Raw genomic sequence first — 22,843 nt, 5'->3', positions numbered from 1 at the left:
ACAGTAGATCCGTGCCACCATAAATCTGTTAAACCAGCACTGGTGATTATTTATAACCCTGACTTGCATCTGTCTGAGCTCAGTCAGTAAAGAAGATTTTAACTGCTGCCAGGAGCAAACCAACAGCAGCTTCTCTTACCACACATAAAGATTTAGCAAACCACTAATGGCACTGTCATTACAAATACACTGCTGGACAACATAGACATGTTGACTGCTTTAATTGTCTCAGTGAATTCATCTCACTAAGAAATCAAAGATCTGCAGGAAACAGAAAATATTGCCACAGCCTCTTACAAGCAGAGGTCAGAATTAACAATTCACCGTGACACACATCAAACCGTCTTTCAATCAGAAGACACACAGTCATCAAACAAAGTGAAGAGCTGAATAAACAACTCCGTCTGCACCATTGTTTGCTTTTGATGGGCTGCCCAACTCCCCTGTGTGGCATCCAGTGACAGGCCTGCAGAACAGCGAGCTTTTGATTTGTGAGTCTCTCCCGTTGCTCAAAAAGCCCGAAGGCTGCTTGACTGAATTAGGAGCTGGAGTGTTATCTCCCCAGCAGAGGCAGAGTACTGATTGCTGCCCTCATTGGAAGTGAGGAGCACGTTTGCCTGGTGTAATAGCTGCCATAGAAACCACATCAGCCAAGTAATTGTTTAGGCAACCTCAGAAAATTAAGAGGACAACATAAAAATGTGTTCCCTTGGCTTCTTCTTCATTCTCTGGGGCTACATATTTTGATTAAATATTCAATTTTTGGTGCTGCAGTGTGACTTGAGATTGACAGCTTTGGACAAGACAGCGCCATGAATTTTCTACTTTCTTCATTTCCTACTTGTTCAAGTGCAAATTTGGCCTAGCATTCTGCTGCATGTTAAAAACCTCAAACTATAGGTAACGTTATGTTGATCTGATCCTGCCATGTTATTGGCACAGCAGCAAATCAATCAGTCAATCAATCAAATTTTATTTGTCTAGCACATTTAATTTCCGTCATTAAATTTGTAATTGATTACGTTTCAAATACAACTCTACATATCAAAGTGAGCGACTCAATCCCATGAGGGGAGCTATTGCTTTTGTTGGCATTTCCAGTAACTGTGGTGACATAATTAACCAAAAATGAGCCAAATTCAACTCAAAACAAAAGTCTGACACAAAACAGTGTCAATTTCATCATGTTAACATCAAGAGGGAAAAACTCATCATTCTCTGCTGCATAATGACCAGAAACTGTAATTTTCCATGACATCACTGTCTATGTTTATTTTAGTCCTTTATATTAAAGGGCCTGTTGCTTATTTTTAAAGCTGCTTTGAAAACCCATCTTTTTTCCACTGGATTTTCCAAAAGTTTCACTGTGACAATGCATTTAGATACATCTGGTACTTTTGATCATCTAAATCCAAACAACTCCAGACCTTGTATGTTTTCAAGTGTTTGCCAAGTCTAATGGAATATTCTTAAACAATAATATTAGCCAATTTCAAGTTTTATTGTCATTCAGTCATCCATACATGCAAGTACCCCCCTCCACCCGTTCCATACTTATTTCTCTCTCAAATCTCCAGTCAGTTCTGGTGACTATTTGTTTCTGTTGATTGCAGTGGAAATGTATTGAACCCTGACTTTAAAACCGATGTCCGTCCGCGTACCGTTACACCGCTACAGTCCATAATGAGGATATGAGGCCCACTCATATCCTCACTATATTGTCTGCAGATCCTGTTTAGTTAACAGATAATATCTGATTTTTTTTTTCCAAACATTTGTAACAGCATTTATTCCCACGTATTGATCACTAAATGATGTGTCCCTCTTCTCTGAAATGTTGTATTGACGTTTGCTATTCATCAGTGGCATCATGGTGCGTAGGTTGAGCTCTGTGAGCACCATGGCACATAGCTGAGGTCTGCTGGTGTTGGAGCTCCTTCTAAAGCTGTGTCCTCTCTTGGACTCCAGGCTGTTACGGTGTGGACGGTGAGAGCGACTCCATTATGAGCTCAGCTTCTGAGAACTCCACAGAGCCTTGGTTCTGCGACGCCTGCAAGAATGGAGTGACTCCCAGCTGTGAGCTGTGCCCCAACCAGGATGGCATCTTCAAAGAGACGGACGCTGGGAGGTGGGACGGTGTAGCACAGCGTGGTCCAGTTTCTCGGAAAAAAGCAGGACAACTAACGTAATCAGAAACAAATAACAGCTAATGGCCTGAGCTCGGCAAGTGGCGGCAAAAACGCTGTCTAAATTGTGCTCATTGTTTATTCGCTGCCGAGAAAAGGAGGAAGTTGGATTAGTGAAAGAGAGAGAACTCAGAGGAGTGAAAAAAATGGATAGAAGGAATAGGAAGAGGAAGAAAAAGGAGTGAGAGAAAAGAGTGTGTTTTGTGAAGCATGGAGACTTCAGCCACGTTATCGCTGATAGTGCTCCTCAGCCAGGCTGCACCCGAATTTACTACTTCACTAGAGCATGAAAAACACAGCAAATTAAACTGTGAAGCGCTTGCTTGCTAGAGATGGATATCTTTATATTGGACTTCGGATTCTCTTCTCTAAAGTCCGCATTTGAAATTGTGTCACACCAAAGTGTAGCCAGCATCTGGGGCTACATTAATCTATGAGCTCATTTCTTTTTGAAGTCTCTGAGCAACTGACTGCAGCCAATTTCACAATATTAGGGTCCTTATTGTCTGCAGGAAAAAAAACAAAAAAAAAAAAAAAAAACGCTGCCATGTTTTTTAATTGGTTTCCTGACGTGCCTTAAAAACGGTGCATCTAAATGTCACCAATTACAAGCTTATTTTCAGCCTGAAACATGTATGTTCATCCTGTCCTTCCACTTTCAGGTGGGTGCATGTGGTCTGTGCACTTTATGTCCCTGGAGTAGCTTTTGGAGACATCGATAAACTGCGACCAGTGACGCTTACGGAGATGAATTATTCAAAATACGGTGCTAAGGCAAGTTGTCAATTCACATCTTGAGTTGGATTTTTATAATCAGTAGAAATATGTCCACTGCTTCCAAAGGCAAAATATAAACAGTGCAGGTAATAAGATGCTCCCCAGGAGCAGTGATGTCATATTAATTTAGTGGTTTTCTGGGTGGGGTGATCGTAGAACAAACATTGCCAATAAAGTTAAGGACATTTGGGTCCAGAAATGGTAATTTTTTATGGATGCAATGTTTGGGAATGGAGGAATGTGTCAATCCTTCTTCCATGTTATCTGGGTCAAAATTATGCATACAGGCTCAAACATCAGCATATATCCTAGGGCATCCTTGGTTAAAGATCCCTCGGTATGTTGCAAGGAAATTTCATTTGTTCTCCTCAGTAAGCTTTTGTCATAATTACACCACTAATACCCATTTTGTGCAAGGCAGAAGTAAACACTGGCAGCTACACAGACTGGATCCAACGATGACTCAGCATGTTTATTAGGGATAATGATCCCAAACACACATCAGAGCTGGTTTTGGAATGGATAAATCAGACTTACATTAAACCTCTGTCATCTCAATATCAGAGAACATTTGTAACTTAGATTACATTAAATTAATTTAAAAAAATGAATTTAATGAGGTCTGGGAATATCTAAACAGGAAGTGACAAAGTCATGCTCTCAGTTTTAATGATGTTAGAGCAGTGATGTTGATTATCCTTGGTACTCTGTCCAGGTAAACACTGAACCAGTGACATTGCTGGCAGAGATGACAATAATTAATTTCTGCATAGGGTTAATAGGAAACCAGGAACACGGCCAGATAGTTTGTTCCTGACAAGCTGAATAAAATACTCCAAAATCTCAGGGTGTATTTTTAATGGAGTCAGGTACAGAAAATAACCTGCTGAAAAAGAAACATTACATCGTTTATTTTTCTCTTTACTCACACCAGTCTTTATTTAAACTGGTGTGAGTTTAAATAACCTCACACCTCAAACCTTAGTTTAAATAACCTCAAACATTAGAAATCAGGTTTGATTTCCCCCACGTTCCCCAAAAAGTGCATAAACACTTTTGGGAGAACGTGTTTATGCATCTGTTCTGCTATTTGATATTTCTGTAACATAAATTATCAGCCAATACACCAAACAGAGTAGCTGTTCAGTTACATAGTGCTGAAATCAACTTCAGGAAAGGCACTGCTGGTTAAAGACACCATTTAAAGCATCTTCATTTTTTATAGTATAGAATAAGAATTAGCAGAATTTATAAAATGTCTGTTAATGGACAACGAAGAAAAGCTGTAAACTATCAGTGACAATTGATTTGTCACTGATTTCTAAGGTTTAAACAACTGTTCCTGGTTTTAAAAACACCGCACTTCCCTAGTTTCCAATCTGAATCTATCACCAAACCGTTTCCTCTCTGTCCTTGCTGTGCGTTCTGGTACAGGAGTGCAGTTTCTGTGAGGATGCCCGTTTTGCCAGGACTGGTGTGTGCATCAGCTGTGATGCAGGAATGTGTCGATCCTACTTCCACGTCACCTGCGCACAGAGGGAGGGGCTTCTGTCCGAGGCTGCAGCAGAAGAGGTAAATACTCACTAGAAGACTTTGTGATAATAGAGCTTACAGTTACTGAATGATCCAGAGCTCTGCTGCCAGCAAACAGAAGTAAAGCAAAGTATTTGTTAGTTTTGTTTAGTAGGTTAAAAGGAACACAATTAAATAACTAAAAACATTAAATAATCAAATACATGTACCATGTGAGACTAAGATGGTTTGATTTTTGAAAGTTTAATGAAAGGCCATTGTAGTTCTTTCTTGTATCTGGACCACATTAGAAACGCTCCTACACTTGGACTCTTCAACCTAGACTAGATTATTCTGCACTAATAGATAAACTTTCACAAATCGAATAAAGGTTTCATAAATTAATACAGTTAGTATGGAATAATCTTAGCCAGGTCTGAAGTGTCTGAATTTCATAGTTTTTTTAACTACAGCAGACAAAACATGCTCAGTTTTGTGAAAAATTTGGATCCATTTTATGAATCACCTTTACGACGTAGTAATACAAAGCTGACATTCAATCAGTTTTTTGATTTTCAGGAAAACCCTCCTTTACAAAGAACTAGTGGAGTTGAACAGATCAGATAAGCCACGCTCCTCAACCCAGATAGGCGAGTTTGACACACAGCATGAATTCATGGTGATGCTGCAGGAACAGGAACCGTAAAATAATTTAATACACATTTAATTAATTACCTGCTTTAGTTGTTATTAGTTTACATTTGAATAATTTTATACAATTTAGTAAATAGTTTAATTGAATTTTTGATTTATTTCTTGGTGCATTTCATAAATGATTTTATGATGTATTTACTTAAGTTTGTTTGTTTTACCTCTCCATAGTTGAGAGGACCAGCAGGTAGCAGAGAAGCCAGTGGTCTTAGAAAGTTCCTCTTAAAGTGACTTGTCCTGTTCATGATGACTAGCTTTATTCACCATCAGCTCAATAATACTGCTGGAACCTGTGAGCTGATGGATTTTGTGGGACATTCTGCCAGCCAGTCTGCTTCATCTCGATCAGATTTGAGTTCCTGATCCCGCTGTGGTTAAAGGTTGTCATGTTTTAGAGAGTCAACTCTCTAAAAAACTCTTTTAGTTTCATGAACCATAAATAAGGGAAGGATTTATAGCCACTTTTAATTACTTGAATAACTTTCATATTAACTCTTTATTACCCCTACAATAAAATAAATAAAATCTGATTAAAATAATAAGCTTGAGTACCTTGATTTCAGACTTAGTAAAAATTGGCTTAAATATTGACTTCATTATTAAACATGTCTTGCCTTTGTGTCTCATCAGGATATTGCTGATCCATTTTTTGCATACTGCAAGCAGCATGCAGATCGCTTTGACAGGAAGTGGAAAAGGAAGAATTATTTGGCTTTACAGTCATATTGTAAGGTCTCTCTACAGGAGAGAGAGAAGCAGCTCACACCTGAGGCTCAGGTAACATTATCTACATGCTTTTGTATTTATTTTTGTACAGTTGAGAACAGAAGTTTACGTACATGGAGTAAAAGAAACACCCACCTTTCTGTATCACTGTCTGAAGTTAAATCAGTCTAAACATCTCTGCTAGAATTATCAACATTTTTTGTATTTGCTAAATCACTCAATAATAAGACTACCAGATATATTAAAGATTTATTTAGTCTATTATTTGTTATATTTATGCCAGTATTTGTCAGAAGTTTACATACAGAATGACTACCATCTTTTTAAACAATGATGCCTCGGTTTTGGAAACTTCTGTATGTTAGGGTTAGCAAACGTCCGTATTTCCCGGGACACGTCCGTATTTCACATCCTGTCCCGGGCGTCCTGGGTTATTTTTAGAAAGTGAGGAAATGTCCTGTTTTTTAAATTACCTTCATTGGACCATTAAATTTACGGGCACTGCGCACGCCGCTGCGTGTGACGTAATCCCTGAGCCGCGTCAGTGCGGGCAGCCCTGTTCTTAATCAGAAGATAGAGAGTGTGGCTGTCAGTATGCCAACAACATGTCAAAGCGATATCATGTTATTGTAGGATTACGTACAACGAAACCCCCTGCCCCCAAGGAGTCCTGGTTTTCCCAAATGAAAATATGGTCACCCTACTGTATGTTAATTGACACATTTGTGTTAATTGAAGACTGACCTGTGGTCCACACCCGGATGGATCTCTGCTCGGTTTGTCTGCAGGAATCAGCCCAGATATCAGGAAGAAAATCAGGAGCTGCTCCAGTCTGGTTCATCCTGGGGACAGTTTCTAGATGCTTGATTCCATCGAATTCATTTGTTCACTTGTAGCTGGCATGATAGGAATATCCAACCATCACAGTATTCAGGAAGGAGACAGGTTCTGATCCAAAATATGCAGATTGACCCCAGAACAAAAGGCAGAGACCTGGTGTAGATGCTGCTGAGACAGTCTCATTATCCACAGCCAAACAGTTCCCAAACAGATATGAAAGACAATATCTATGGGGATGAAGCTATTACTATTAAGGAAACATAAAAAGTCCGATTGCAGTTTGTGGAGACCTTCATTGGTGGAGACATGTCCTGTGGTCTGGTGGAACTAAACTGGAACTGTTTGGCCATAAAGACATTTGTTACGTCTGGAGGAGAATCAGGAGAAACCATCCCATCTGCATATGTAAACTTCTGGTTTCAGGATATCCACATTAGGTTTAGTGTTTGTTTTGAATACCTTCAGAGATTAGACATGTGATTTAGATTCAGTTTGAAGCATAGTGAATGTGTGGGGGGTTAACGAGCAGCTGCTTGGTATTTCCCTCTCAGGCCCGTATCACCACTCGCCTTCAGCAGTACCGAGCCAAAGCAGAGCTGTCCCGGAACACTCGGCCTCAGGCTTGGGTGCCCCGAGAGAAACTGCCCCGACCTCTGACCTCCAGCGCCTCAGCCATCAGAAAGTTGATGAGGAAGGCAGAACTGATGGGCATCAGCACTGACATATTCCCTGTGGACACTTCGGATGCCAACGCCAGCATGGACGGACGCAGGAAGCACAAGCAGCCAGCCCTCACTGCGGACTTCGTCAACTATTACCTGGGTGAACAAACTTCCCGTCGCATTTGTCCACCACTGGTCATGTTTACTTTCAGTCGCATTCAGGAACATATCAGCTGGGCTCACACCCTGAAACACATTTGTTGGATGTTTATGGGAAATTAGCTATAAGTCTGATTTTGTCAGTTGAATTAATTTTATCTCCAATTTATAGCGTCTATTTACAACTAATGTTATACTAAGGCACTTTATAAGATCCATAAGATAAACCCAATCGGGCAGACAGATTCAAATTAATTACACTTCAAACATGGTCTTAATACAGTTCAATCAAATTCAACTGATAATGCAGGTCTTTTATCTGAGGTAGTCTAGCTGATTACATTAATGTAGTATTTATAATATAGCCATTACCAGTTATGATTTTATAAGGAAACAGAACTTTGATCACATTGTTGAAAAATACGTATTTTTCCAGAATAAGATGGGTATGAGCTGGATTTGGGTCACAGGGTATTACTGGATTTCTTCATTGTAGAAATGTGGGTAGATTTGGAGAGAGGCGTTCTGTTCTTTACTGACTGATTATGTGAAATATTAATTCTGGCTCAATAAAATAAAACCATCAGTTTTTAATAAGTGTGCAGCAGTGACATGCGGTCAGGGGAGGCAAGTGAGGCAGAGCTTCACCTGTCATAATGGAAAAATATGATAAAATAATTTATATTGCTATTTTCACCCTGTGGTTTGTACTGTAAAGAATTTATTTTTTATTTAGCTTAACCAATTTTGTTTATTTTTTCTTCAAAATTGCTGAATTTTTGCATTTTCCCGTTCAAATGCTCGGAAACGAAGCTGGTGAGGTAGCAGCAAGTTGAGCTGAGCCTTGGATTGCGTAACTTCTCTCTAACTGTGCTGGCTGGCATTTGATGTCTGTATGTCACCAATAAAATGGTTAAAATCATTTAATATATGAACAAATTTTTTTCATAATTTAGCTTCTGTATATAATGCACAGTGTTTTTTGTCACCAACTGTGTGTATTGTGCTTCATGTGCTGAGGAGCGATTAGAAACAGCAGAGAACAGATTCGAGGTGAGGCAGGCAGTTCTCTTGCCTCATGGCAGGGGGCGCTCATCATCCCAGACATTGTGGCTCCACAACTGCAGAGTAAGAGACAGCAAGAGTGAGCTAGCCATACAGTAAAGTCAAGTGCAGTGATATATTTATCGTTTTCTCCTCACAATCACTTATTAATAATCGCAAAATAAACATTAAGCCTAAAATCATTCCACTGCATCAGACTGAATGTTCTGCTCTTTGTGAGGGAAACATTTCAGTGTATTTTTTAGGGGTGTAGTTGTCTGTTGCTATGGCAATGGGTCTGTGTAGCCTGGCCAATGCTGAGAGCGAGAAAGACATGGTTTTGAGTTGAACTTCAACAGTTTTTCCCTTTGCTGTGGAGCACAGCAAGAAATTAATAATACCTAAATTTCTAAGTTTCATTGAGTTAACAGAATTATTATACTGCGGCAGAGCTGCTATGGATGGCATGTAAAATAATTATTTTTTTGCCCTCCAGCATTGTTCTGGAGGGCAATAACATGCAGGTGGTCTACATTTGTATATCTGATTATGATTACGTCAGAGTCTCACCAGCATTGCTCCTCACTGCATGTGACTGGTGTCCAGAGACCTGTAGTGAGCTCATTCAAACTGAGGCAGTTTAGACTATTGACTGCAGGTAGGATACTAGTTGCTTGGTACTACCTGTGGAAGCTTCAAGACTGCCACCATTTTGGACTGATCCTTCCTGTTAAGAGTGTTTCTGTACCTTCAGCAGAAGCTGTGTGAAGCGTGATACACTCCTATGATCACCATCTGCACTCAGGAGAAGAAATGCTCTGTTATCTGAAGCTTATCTAACTCCTAATCTCTTTTTTCTGTGCTGGAAATAAAGCAGAGATCTTTATATTGAGTGGAACAAATGCAGTTTTAGCCTTGCTTGTTCAATGCGAGAGTGCAGTGTTTAGAAAGTTAGAGCAGCAACTTGAGAATTTCAGAGGCAGCAGGAGAAATTTCCTCTTATCAGAATCACTTGAGAAGTAGGGGTAACTGGTTATTTCTTGCCAACATTATCTGTTTATGACAAGATTATTAAATGAGGTAGTACTGTAGTTGTAACCTGGAACAAGCTTTTTGTGAATGCAAATGAGTGTTTTCTTCTCAAATAAATGCCAGCATGTCAGTAACCTTGAGAACTCTGAAATGAGCTTGCAGAGGGCCTATCTGCCATCAGGGCTCTGTCATGGGCTGTTTTTCTGTATATAGATTGGGATCGGGCTATTGATTTTTGTCCCATTGTTATTCAGAGCGGAACATGCGAATGATCCAGATCCAGGACAACATCTCTGAGCAGAAGAACCTGAAAGACAAACTGGAAAGTGAGCAAGAAAAACTGCATGTGGAGTACAACAAGGTGAGCAGCTGCTTCATGTGATGCAGTGCATGTGAACCATTCAAGGAGCTGAGCAAAAATACAGCAACTTCCTTATTTCAAGTGTTTAGTGGAGAACCAGAATTATGTATTGTCATTGTTTTTCAGTAATCATTTTTATTATAAATAAAAATTTTAAACATTATTTGATCTTAAGTAAGTAAAAGTAGCTTAGTTAGGATATTAACGTCTTCTTCTAAGTTATAATGCAAACATGCAGCAAGCTTTAATTGTGTGTTTGTTTTTTCCTTATGTTTTATGAAACATTAAATTTTATTCAGGAGCAGCGATCAGATATTTACTGACCAACAGCTTTTTTCAGTTTTCTTTGAGGTCTGACTGGCCAGTGCCCTCTTTCTGTCTCTTGTTTTAGTTCATCATTTAATCATGAAAGAAAACTGTGATAGAGAAACTTGAGGAAAGAATATTATCTCTGCATCAACACATATTTCTCTCTATTTTCACTAAACCCAAAACAAAGCGCACCAAAGAACATTCCCTGCTGGTGTGTTTTCAGGCAAACAAAATAACCAGTCATAGCTGACAGATAAACATGTAGTTTTGACATCTGTAGATTTTTCAATCAGCCCAGTTCTGCACCAAACCTTTAGTTCTGTTCTGCTGTCGCTACAGATTTAAATGTGATCAAATCTAGTGGTTTCAGTATTGCCAATTTTTGACAGTAAAAATTGGGGAGGATTCCTTCCAAATACTTTGATTATTAGTTGATTTTTTTTTTTTTATATGCACAGGGTAAATCAAGGGGCAGGAAGGAATATTTGTGTTCCCCCACAAACAAATAAAAATTATTCAGTTTTTATTGTAATTTTATTGTAAAGTCACAATACAGCTCCAAAATTTAGGGAAATAAAGCTCTTCAGAACAAATGAAACATTTTGACAGTCTATTTGACTTTTGCCTCACATAAAAAATGAGACATAAATACCGTATTTTCCACTCTATAAGGCACACCTAAAAACCTTCAATTTTCTCAAAAGCCCACAGTGCGCCTTATAATCCGGTGTGCCTTATATATGGACCAATATTGAGCCACAACAGGTCTCGTAACTACGGTAATCAGCCACTGACTTCATTTTACCCCGTAGAAGAAGAAGAACTCCAGCCGCTAGATATTGCCCCAGCCTCTACTGTAGCGTCTGTTCTATGCGCTTTATATATGAAAAAAGTTTTAAAATAGGCCATTCATTGAAGGTGCGCCTTATAGTGCGGAAAATACGGTAGAGGCATTTTCTAACTTGCAGAATCGATTACATTAGTGATTTGTTTTCACATCCTTTTTAAGACCTGAGACCACATGATGATAAAAAATTGTAGATAAAGCAAGTTTGGCGATACATTGTATGAAGTCTAGCCAGACACTATAATGGGACCAAGACACATGAACCAATTTCACTCACCAACACTGATGTCAGACAGTAAATTTTGCAAAATCCCTTTGGAAACTACTGGATTATTTTTTTGCACTTTGATACTTTAATCTTTATATCTGATATCAGTGTAGTTAAGTTGTAGCTGATTACTGAAAAACAATGACAATAAGTTCCATGTGGAATTTGGTGCATATAATGAAGACAGTCACACAGCTTGTGACCTATTATCCGACAGCTAGTGTGTAGACTTGGCTTGATGCTGGCATTACTCTCTGCTTTTTGTCTGCCCCTGTAATCAAGTATAAACTTTGTTTCAGTGACTGGCTGCAGAGCGCTACATGAGATCAGATCTGGTCCCAGGAATAGAGCATTTAGCTTTTTATTATTTCCTCTCAAACATGTGACCTCTGTGAGGCCACGGCCACGCCATCTGTCAACATGAGGAAGAGAATCCAGTGGCAGAGTAATAGTCACAGGAGTTAATGTTGCATAGGGGAATGTGATGTGTGTGTTGAGCGTTATTAATGGAGTGTGTGTTGCTAATTACACTGCTAAGTTGTTCCTACATGGATTTAGCATTAGAAAACAATATGCTGGTGGAAGAATGCTGGTAGAAGTCTGAGTTTGACTGATTCATCTTGAACCTGAGGTTTTCAGCTGCACGTTTAAATAATTAGAAATTTCAAATTATTAGTTTCTCTATTTTTTTCTAATAACCTTCCTGACCATGCTGTTTATGCAAATATGTCTCAAAAAATGACATTCTGAGAATATCGTGAAAAATTATTTGTTGCCCCTAATTTCAGAAAGTCAAACTCATATTTTATATAGATTCATTACACAGACTGAAATATTCTAAGCCTTTATTTCTTGTCCTGTCGATAAATCCGGTTTACAGAGAGTGAATTCCCAAGGTTCACTTTCTCAGACCACTAGAATATTAAATTACGCCAATTAAAATATATTCTAAGCACAAATGTGAGATTTTTGAAAAGTATGAACAGAACTCAGTACTTGGTAGGTCTCCTCTGGCATTAATTACTGCATCAATGCAGCGTGGCATGGAGGACAACAGCCTGTGCTAAAGGAAGCCCAAGTTCCTTTGACAGCTGCCTTCAGGTCATCTGCTTAGTGGGTCTGATGTCTCTCATCTTCCTCTTGACTACAGCCTAGAGATTTTCTATGGGGTTAAAGGTCAAGGAGTCTGCTTTGTTTTCTAGAAAGTAAAGAAAGCAGTTCAGAAATGCCTTTGTTTATATTTATTAATAATAAGATTGATATACTCCAGTCCCCCCTGCAGTACCAGTGCTATTAGCTACAGTGATCCTCTTGCCTAATCTTGAGCTTCCTGTCCTGCTGCAGCTCTGCGAGTTTCTGGAGGATCTGCTGAGTTTGAACGGTACCCTGCGGAGTGAAGGCCAGGCCATGTGGACGCTGCTGGGCGGCATTGTGGGCCAGGTATGTTCACAATCACTTCTTTCTTTCTCCTTGTGTCTGAAGACGTTGTTCAACATACTGCAGGATAGATTTTTAAGGCATGTTATCCAGGATGCTCTCTGCTTTCCGCTATACCTTTATCTATTCATGTCATAATAACTGAGTAAATTACTTGATTCATCTCGATTGATCTAATTAATTTTTTCAACCCCAGACATCAGATGTTCTGTTGTACTTTAATATGTTCATACACAATGGTTTGATTACTTTCCCATTTCTAGCTTGTTTTTTTGTTTCTTTTAGTGGCAAATATTCAAGTTTAATTTGTCCCTGCTTGTCCTACCAGTGTAGAAGCAAATGACAGCTGGGACTATGAAATCCTGGATCGCATAACTCTTGTGAAGTTGTGGCTGAAAAGGGAAGGATAAAATGATACAACAGGAACCTAGAAAACCTAAACTCTAAACATAAACAGTAGATTAATAAGGAGCAGAAACAGAGTTTGACTACTGAGGCTAGGTGTTCTACTCACAGCTGATACTGTGACATAAAGATACTCCATAAATCTGAGCTGCTTGCTGTATGACTGTGTTCTTTCTGTCCTCTAGATTTGGTGTAGTTATTGATTGAATGTCTCTTTTAAAATTACAGGAACTACCTGTTTAAAGGAAATGAATGAAAGTTTCCGTTAAGCATTTTTAAGCTAAAAAGAGGCTTAAAGTTGTTTTGGCTGTTTTAGCTGGATGGAACTAATGCGGTTGGACCTAGCGTACATCATTTACCCAGAATACATTGTAGCTTATGATGTCTGTGTGACAATTTTTTATTAAAATTTCTAAAACCCAAACAGCCTACAGTGGCTTTACTGTATTGTTTTTATATCTAACACAAATATTTACCTCACACTCTAGGTATGTGAGGTGACCTTGAGTGTCAGATAAAGTCTAATGATGCAGCTAGTCATGGATCTCATTAAGGAAGAACGGTCTTGTTCAAAAGGTGACATGTTAAGAGATTGTAAAATCTAAGAAACTAATGAAACTTTATAGATGGAATCTTTCTGTAATAAAGCACTTTCAACATTGAAATCACACTTCTATTCATGAATACTCTCCATTATCTCTGATTGACCTGGATCTTATCATATCTGCAGTGCTACCAGTGGTGAACAGAAGGGTTTCATTTCTAAAAGGTTTGACATCTATAAGATATATTACTCTCTAAATCCATAAAACGCTAAATTAAAAGTGTGGCTGTTGAGAGCATGAGTGTTGCAGATAAATGGTCAAATGATGTTAATACGGTAGCAGGACAGATAAATGGAGCGGAATGTGGAAGACTGGCGCTGCTTCTGCAATGACCAGCATAAATCACCTAATTATGAACATTCACAGCACAAGTTGTAGCATCAGTCATAGTGCTGCATGCTTTTGTGTCATCTGTCTGCCACATTTTCATCTTCTATTTGTCATCCTGCCTGTGCATTTGCAGAAATAATTGATGTCCCCAACTGGGACTAAAATCAGTCATTTAATACACAGTTGGAGCTTTTGTTCCTCCAACATTTACCACCCCTGGTAACTTAACATGGAAACACTCAAATGTTACTTTCCACATGCTGCTGTAGACACATGGGGCTCACACAGCTAATGCACAATAAACCCTCTTCCAGAAACTTGTTTAAAAATAAACTTTTAGCCCTTCTTTTCTAACTGGTAACATAATTCATGGTTACTATGGTTACATTTGATGGAGCAAGCACCTTGCTCGGAAATGCTTGACTGTTAGATCCAGTAAGATTTATTTTAGTCTGTGGAGTGTCTTTTTAGAGGTTAGTTTGAATCTTTTCAACTGAGGTTTCATGATGTTATAATTTCTTCTACTTGTTCACATGACTGGGCAATATGGCTTAAAATGTTGTGTTTGTTTTTATGTTAAAATATGTGAGGTGACCCTGAGTGTCAAGAAAGGCGCCTACAAATAAAGTGTATTATTGTTATTATTATTAAAGATAATGTCTCCAGTTTTTTTATACCAGAGCCCATTCTTAATTTTCATTTTAAAAAAATCACTTTCTTTTCTAAAATAGAAACTACGGTAACATTTTATTTAAAGGGGTGTGCATAAGACTGATATGACACTGTTATAAGTATGACATAACATCTGTCATGCATATTTATGACTGCAGTCATTAAGTGTCATTCAGTAAATATTGACACTTTTATTGCAAAGTTGACATTGTTTAAAAAGTGTTTGTTATGACAAGTTGACATTAACTAAGAATCATCACCTGTCATAAATATGTTATATAATCAAACTTGGAATGTGATACTGTCCACACCCTCCACCACCTCCACTTGAATCCTACTGGATGGCTGCACTGTCCCGGATCTCTGTAGTCCACTATGACCTCCATGTTGTTGTTCTTCTTCTGATGCTCATAATCTGACCTTCATTCCTTGACCTGCTGGCTACCAAACGCTGCTAGCTCTTAGCCTTCCTTTACTCCTGTACAGACTCTCTTCACTGTGATCTCTGCTATGTGGGGTTAAGAAAACTATTACTGGTGAGAACAACTGTCATAACAAATTCAAACTATCCCTTCAACTTTCCTTCAGACTTTCTTCCTGATCCTCATTGGTTACCTTGGAAACAGAGCAGATTTACATTGCTTTGGAAGAGATTTGTTGCTTGGATACAAACAAATATTTGACTTTTATATTAGCATTAAATATTCCAGGGCCTCCTTTAGTTCCTAATGTAACACTGATTGAGCAGAATGTTCCTTTATTCTGCCGTCTGTCAGAGTCTGCAGAGCTAATATTTGAAGAGTCATGTAAGTTGTGATAGTGGATCTGTTTGGGTTCAGTAGTACCTCTGTGTTCTACCTTCAGGATGCCCCAGGAAACAAAACATCAAGCAAAACAACACATTGACTCTAGCATGTAAACAAGTTCCACGTCACACATATTTCATAATGGAGCCCATACCTGCACATGATGTCATTTTGTGTGCTGATGGAGTGATTGAAAGCAGGTCCTGACTCTGGTTCAGAATCCGCTTTAGGATCCTGGGACTTCTGAAAACACATTAAAGTGAGCTCGGTGCAGGGTGTTGGCTGAGACCGGCTGCCTTCACTGCTGTGCTCTACATTTATCCACAGGGAGCAGCAGAGCAGAATCTGGTCTAAAATCAGAGCAGCTCAGAAAACAGTGGCTGCAGGGCCGTCTACGCATGGATTAGGCTAAAAGCTTTAGCACATGGCACATACCCTGAGAGAGAGTCAGAGTGGAGCTGGCTTGCCTTGGCAAATGTTGGTTTCAGGTCTCTGCTTGATATTTCTAGTTTACATACAGAATGATGTAGTTGCTCTGAGTCCTGGACAGCTTCATGGGAATAAATTAGATTATTATTAAACAAAAATTTTGATAATTCTGGCTGAGATGTTTAGACTTAGATTATTTATTATTAGTGAGCCAGAACCCTTACCGACTTCCTCCACTTCACTTTGACTTTGTTTTGTAAATTTTGCTGGCTCCATATTAGCAGAAAGGAGTCTGTATTAGCCAGATATCAGGAGACCTCAGCTGAGACTGAGAGGATGACCTTATCAGACCCCAGTGCTGGGGTCAGCTGAGCCTCTATCAGGCCTCAGCGCCGCAGCACTGCTGCAGGCGCAGCAGATTAGAACGTCCTCAGGGGAAACCTTGTCTATTTAGTGACAGACTCAGTCCCTATTAGATAGGTTTTCTAATTAACCTCCTTGGTAGCACCACACCTGAGATTCAGATGAAATTAATCAGACCCTCTGCTGTCGCCTTACATCGGCCACATAGCAGGTCTCACTTCTCCTCCTAATGAAGCAGAACTAGAGCAGTCTCTTCTTTAGCTTGGCCAAGTTGACCTACAACAAATAAATAAGAAATTCCATTTCAAACCTAACCTTTCACACATAATATTTTTGCTAAGCTAGGTGTTTATAAATTAATAACTGCTCACTTGTGCAGTAAATGCAACAAGAACCAAGACAAGAATCATAAAGAAAAAACCAGATAAAGAGCTACCAGAAAACATTATCTTATGTTATTTTTACAAAATGTTCATTTTATAAAAACACTCACCATTTGAGCCAAATAGTTGTTTTTTTTTAATGTTTTATTCTTATTTTCTTTTCTTTTCTTTTTTTTTTTTTTACAAATATTAATTGAAAGGATTTAATAAGTAGCTTTCACCTTATGTCTCTTATTTATCTTACGTGGGCAAACAATTTTTCTAGGTGCCAAACCACAGTTCATCCAGAAAGTATTCACATGTCATTTTCTCCACATTTTATCTTACCATATATTACAGTCTTATTACAAATTGTGTTAAATTGATCTGTTTTCTCAAAATTCTACACTCAAAAATTTTTAATAATGTGGTATTTATATAAATATAAAATCTGCATTAAGATTGTAAATACTTTCCTGACGTACTGTCAGACCACAGCTTGTCAATGACACCTCACTTGAACCCACAGAGGTTTCATAGAACACCTGAACATCTTAAAATTAACATTTTAGTATCATTACAGTTGAAATGGAAGTAAGTCCTGGTAATACATGAGTTCCATTCATTTAGGAGCAAAGGCCTTCCCAAGATTTAAGCAGGAGGCATCAAGTCTCTATCCAGTTTAGTTCAACTGACAGACCAATAAAGTTCATTAAATTGACTTCATTTTTTCGTCTCACGCTGACCTCTAAGAGAGCTTGTTGGTATTATGTGGCGGAAAGTCGCCATAGCCTTCATGTTTGTTTTAACAGCTTATAATTCCACCTGGGTTAACAGTGGATGGGCTTCTTACACAAGGTTTTAATGATGTAAAAGGAGTCAAGATTCATATAAATTTACATTTCATATTTTCAGACTGTGTTTCAATAGAATTGACACTCCAGTGTGACACTCGGTTTGCTTTATCCTTACTTCACTAATGTGACAGTCTGAACCTGGTAGCATTCTGTGATCTATGAAGCACATCTGGTTCTACATAACTGATTCAGAGGGACAGGCCCCTCTGTCTGATTATAAAAAAAATAATATTCTACATTCTGACTTCTATTTTTTATTTTTTGGTTTCTGTAGAAACTTAACACTCCAGCAATTCTGAAAGCTCCAAAGGAGAGGAAGCCCAGCAAGAAGGAAGGAGGAACACCGGGGAAGTCATCCAGCCTTCCAGCAATTCTTTATAGGTGAAGAATGGTTTGTTCCTGGGAGAAACATGTGAACACAGACATACTAGCACATATCAGAAAATTGAAATACTATGAAAAAGTTGTTAATGGAAACTAGTGGTTTCAAACCCTAATCAGCTAGTTGACTCAAAATACCTGTAAAGCTTTCCTGACCCTGAGTGTTTCATTCTGGGTCAGTCAGACACAATCATGAGGAAGAATGGTGACTGTACAAATGTCCAGAGGACAGTCATGGACACCTTTTCATTCTTCTTCTTTATTATATTGCTTTTGTGAATGGAGACAAATGTTAAATATAAACTAATACTGCACTAATACTAACATTTATAATTCTAGCCAGTTTGCAATGCACATCCCAGGCTGTAATGGCAGAGATGCAGCTGTTTTATGCTTTTAAAGGGGACATGTCATGCAAACTCCAGCTTTTCAGCTTTTAAATAATTTTTGTTTGTGTACTTTGAGTATCCAGGAGTGCAAAAAAATATAAATTTGCCAGTGCTGCATACATATCTTTATCTATGTAGATAAAGATCCAACCATAGCTAATCACTCCCCTCAGCCTGTTAATCGGGTTAATGAAATGATATCATCTCAGCTCATATTGATGTGACAGTAAAGACTACAGAACTTATATAGTTAACGCTTACTGAAATGGGCATATAAAAAGAAATTCAGTCAAAATGTAAATATAAATAAATTTTTTGAGCTTAGGACTGTTTTTAAACCTGTAAGACATTATCAGTAGTCTCCAGTAAACATTACAATCCTAGAGTTTGCATTACTTTTTCACACAACTTTATAACTTAATTTTTAAGCAGAACTTAATGGTCACTGTATTGTGAACAGAAAACATAAACTGCCAGCTGTTCCAGACTGTGGTTTATCTGAATCATTTCTGCAGCTGTGGGATCTGTAAGAAGAACCAGGACCAACATCTGCTGGTGCTGTGTGACACTTGCAAACTCTACTACCACCTGGGCTGCCTGGAGCCTCCTCTCACCCGGATGCCCAAAAAGACAAAGAACAGCTACTGGTGAGACTCATGCAGACCCTTCAGGACGGGATTCTTTGTTTCCTGCACTTTATTCATGTGGGAAACTCAGAAATGACATCAGTTCTGTTCATGCTGACAGAACAAGTGATGCAGGATGGCTTGTTAATAATATGGATCCTGATGTTTGTTTCATTAATTTTCATTGTTAAATACATTTTCAAAAAGTAACTCCACATTAGAAATCTGTTTGTAACTCTTCCTCAGATGAGAAAACAGCACAAAGTGGTGCAGGCAGCATTTATGATGCAACTCATTCATCAGGCTCTTCTTTTTATTCGCCTCCTCCTAAAGGAGCAGCTAACAGTTGGATCTGGAGAGCATTTTAGTCGTATTATTGGTGACATTTTTGTTCCGTCTGTGGAAGCTGTTTTATCAGATAGCAGATGCAGAGATGGTGGAAATGTCACCGTCTCCCTTCCCCTCCCACAGTCTGCAGCTTTTTATCTGAAGAAGAGATTTAATGCTTCTGCCTCTCCACATTTAGCAACTCTAATGAACTGTGGTCATTAGAGAACAACTAGAACTGTGTCTTTTTTCCATGTTATAAATGAAAGAAACAAAGAGAGCCAGCTGATTAATTGTACATGATGTCCTGTTTTTGTAATAACGTTGGCCTCATATTTCAGCTTCTCAGCTGATTCATGGTGTAGGACTGGCATGTCAGATGTTTATGACTTCATCATTTTTGTATCAGTGAGTTAAAAACAGAAATTCACAGTCAGATCAAGGCTAGTTAAGTCATGAATTTGATTTTCCAAGTTCAACATGGCAGGCTTTTAAAACATTTTAAAAGAAACTAAAGTGTTTGTTAGTATGGATGGACAGAACGATTTGTTTCGATTTAAAATAGAACTGCAGCTAACAGTTACTTTAGTAATCAACCAAACCCTTTTGTACAATATTAGAAATGGATTAAAAATTCAAATAAACAAATACTTCAGAATAAACATATTATTGCCTAAAGAGCCCTTGATCATTTGTGGCAAAGGATGCATCTACAGCTAAATAAATAATTCTAACACCAGAATGTGAAAATCTCAGCCTTTTATGCTGGACTAACATTAATACTCTATCGGGCTGATCTGGGATTATTTCTTGGCTTAACGGATTAATAATTGGATAATAGAAGGCACTTAATAGGAGTTTTTTTTAACATGATTTGAACCAGGTGAAGATAAAACTGCCACTTGAGCAGTTCTGGGTAGAACAGATTTACTTTTTTCGAGTGTAAAATACATATATGTTTTGTACAGTTCTGGCTTAATATCTGGTCAGAGTTAATGCTAATGATTAATCAATTACTAAATTAGTTGATGATTATTTCAATAACCAATGGAGCATGACTAATCTGATGAATCGCTCAACACAATCTGGAACCTACATTTGTACAAAATGAAGATTTTTCAGGTCAGACCTGAATCTGGACTCAGCCAATAAAATATCAAATATTTGAATCACTGACAGTAAGTTTTATACAAGAGCAGTGACAGCTCTCTGTTTTCTTCAGGCAATGCTCCGAGTGTGACCAGGCCAGCAGTGATGAAGCTGACATCGCCATGGAGACGCTGCCTGACGGCACCAAGAGGTCTAGAAGGCAGATCAAAGGACCGATCAAGTTCATCCCTCAGGAGATGTCTCCAGAGCCCAAGAAGCAGCAAGTGAGAGGCACAGTGAGTACTGGTGAACTCTCCTCTTCCTCTTCTTCCTTCTCTTCCTCCGCTTCTTCTTCCTTTTCCTTCTCTTCTTCTTTTTCCTCTTCTTCCTTCTTTTTCTTCTCTTCTTCCTCTTCCTCCTCCTCCTCCTCTATTGGTTCATTAGAATGGGACTGATGGATGTGAGGGCTAAGTGATTGCAAGTAGTTAACCTGTGTTCTCATGCTGATTGCTCATTTTCTTCTTAAGGTTCAAAGATGAAAAAAAACATCCTGATGTATTTACTTTGGATGTACTTTGAAGTGGCATTAGTTTAAAGAGACAGCTCTGAGGGGAGGGAGGTGCTGTGTGTCACTTTGCCTCTGCTGGTCTCCTTTCTCTGGGTTGTCAGCTGAACCTCTGTACACAGAACTATGGACTCCTCTCACGGTTCAGCTGTACAGTAACACACAGTACTGCCTTTGAAAAGCATAAATACAGCTACACACTGCAGCTACACACTACGACTCAGATTTCTAGGAGCAGGTTAGCTCTACAGCTGATCGGTTTGAGTAAAACCTCTTTAGTATTTCCCAGCACTGAGCTGCTGCCACTTTTGTATCACTGTCCATATATCTGAAATTCATACATATTTGCTTTTTTATTGACTTTATTAATGTTTAATCTTGTTTTTATTTACCTCTGGGATAAAAGAAATTGAAATACTCTTAGTTTTCAAAATGACCATTGTTTACTGGTGAACCAAAAGATAACTGGCTCTATCTGAGGCAGGAGTTGTGACGTCCTGCCCTCACAGCCAGTCTTTAGAGTAAACTCATTCAGTCGGCTGCTGTTCTGCTGGATCTTTGCCTGGTTTCTCACTTTCACTTGTGAGACATATGAGAGGTGTCCTGGGTGTTTGAAGTTACCACACCACATCTCAGCAGGACAAGGTCCTGGGCTTTAACTAGACCCAGGACTGTCAACTTCTCATTGGACAGAGAGGCACATTTAAAAATGTAAAAAAAAAATAATACTTTTTCTTAATTTTTTTGTTTATACTACTGGAATTTTCAGTGATTTTAAATTAGTATTAAATATTTATATGTTTCACTTGCTAGTATTGTTAGGTTTTGATACGTTTTTATTGAAATGAACCTTTATAAGGCAGTGCATACACACAGTAAAGACCAATGAACAGGCATTGGATCCCATTCAGTTCCTCTTCATTCAGTTGAATTCTATGTATTGATTCAACAACATGTACATAGATCAAAGCAGTGAAAACGGATGACCTGAAGATGCCCAAAATACTTTGATTTTGCCACAATAGCTGCATTTCAATTCAGTTCAGTTTTATTTATACAACAGTGCCAGTTCTTAATGAATCTTGCCTCAAGGCACTTTACAAGAAATAATTTCAATTCAATCATCCTACGTTCCAGTTCCAAACACTAGGAGTTGTTACTGAGAATAATAATACTCCCCACAGCAGGAATAGAAACAGATGAACCCAACAGCAGCTCTGCTCTGAAGTGCCAACTGTCTGAGATCACGTCTGATTCAATCACCAGAATCAACATCTATAGTTTATGTAGTATCAAATGAAAATACAATCTTACATTTTTATTAACCATTTGTTGAGATGTTTACAATCCACACTACAAATCTGAGTCATTCTGACATTCTAGAAAGCTTATCGGACATAAATTCACAATTAACTCCTATTAATATGTTATGACGCTGCTTTCATGTGAAAATTTTAACTTGTTTTCAAACATTAATGAACAGCCTGAAGAAGTGGCAGATGTATAAATACAATACAAAATGTAGAGGAAGGTTTTATCCAGAGGAATCCACAGTAATGGAGAAATTGTATGCTAAAATACACTGTAAAATGTAAAAGTAAAGTGTACTCAAAAAGAAAAGTGACCTGAACTCATTCCAGCTTACTCTGTTGACTATACTAACTTAAACTTAGCAAAGACAACTTTCTACTGAGGCAAGTAATCAAACTCATCAGCAGCAAGTAACCCGAACTTGGAGTTATGAGTGAGCAAAACGCATCTGC

At 38.4% G+C, this 22,843-nt stretch overlaps 1 protein-coding gene across 3 annotated transcripts in view; it reads left to right on the top strand.

Annotated features, from left to right (window-relative positions):
- phf14 (PHD finger protein 14) overlaps window positions 1–22,843 on the top strand; it is an 83,065-nt gene that overhangs the window by 11,607 nt on the left and 48,615 nt on the right. For 2 of the 3 annotated variants that reach the window (XM_044139111.1, XM_044139113.1), the window contains exons 5-14: window positions 1,969–2,128; window positions 2,849–2,960; window positions 4,398–4,535; window positions 5,817–5,963; window positions 7,304–7,574; window positions 9,904–10,010; window positions 12,782–12,877; window positions 17,978–18,084; window positions 18,989–19,120; window positions 20,649–20,811. In XM_044139111.1, the coding sequence (XP_043995046.1) occupies window positions 1,969–2,128; window positions 2,849–2,960; window positions 4,398–4,535; window positions 5,817–5,963; window positions 7,304–7,574; window positions 9,904–10,010; window positions 12,782–12,877; window positions 17,978–18,084; window positions 18,989–19,120; window positions 20,649–20,811 (1,433 nt within the window). The remainder of the gene's footprint in view (window positions 1–1,968; window positions 2,129–2,848; window positions 2,961–4,397; window positions 4,536–5,816; window positions 5,964–7,303; window positions 7,575–9,903; window positions 10,011–12,781; window positions 12,878–17,977; window positions 18,085–18,988; window positions 19,121–20,648; window positions 20,812–22,843) is intronic. The other variant, XM_044139112.1, reaches the window with a different exon arrangement.

Source organism: Gambusia affinis, linkage group LG14 (assembly GCF_019740435.1).
Source record: "Gambusia affinis linkage group LG14, SWU_Gaff_1.0, whole genome shotgun sequence".
Taxonomy (NCBI): Eukaryota; Metazoa; Chordata; class Actinopteri; order Cyprinodontiformes; family Poeciliidae; genus Gambusia; species Gambusia affinis.
Note: the sequence above shows the minus strand (reverse complement) of the source record. Positions and strands in the feature narration are given on the sequence as shown.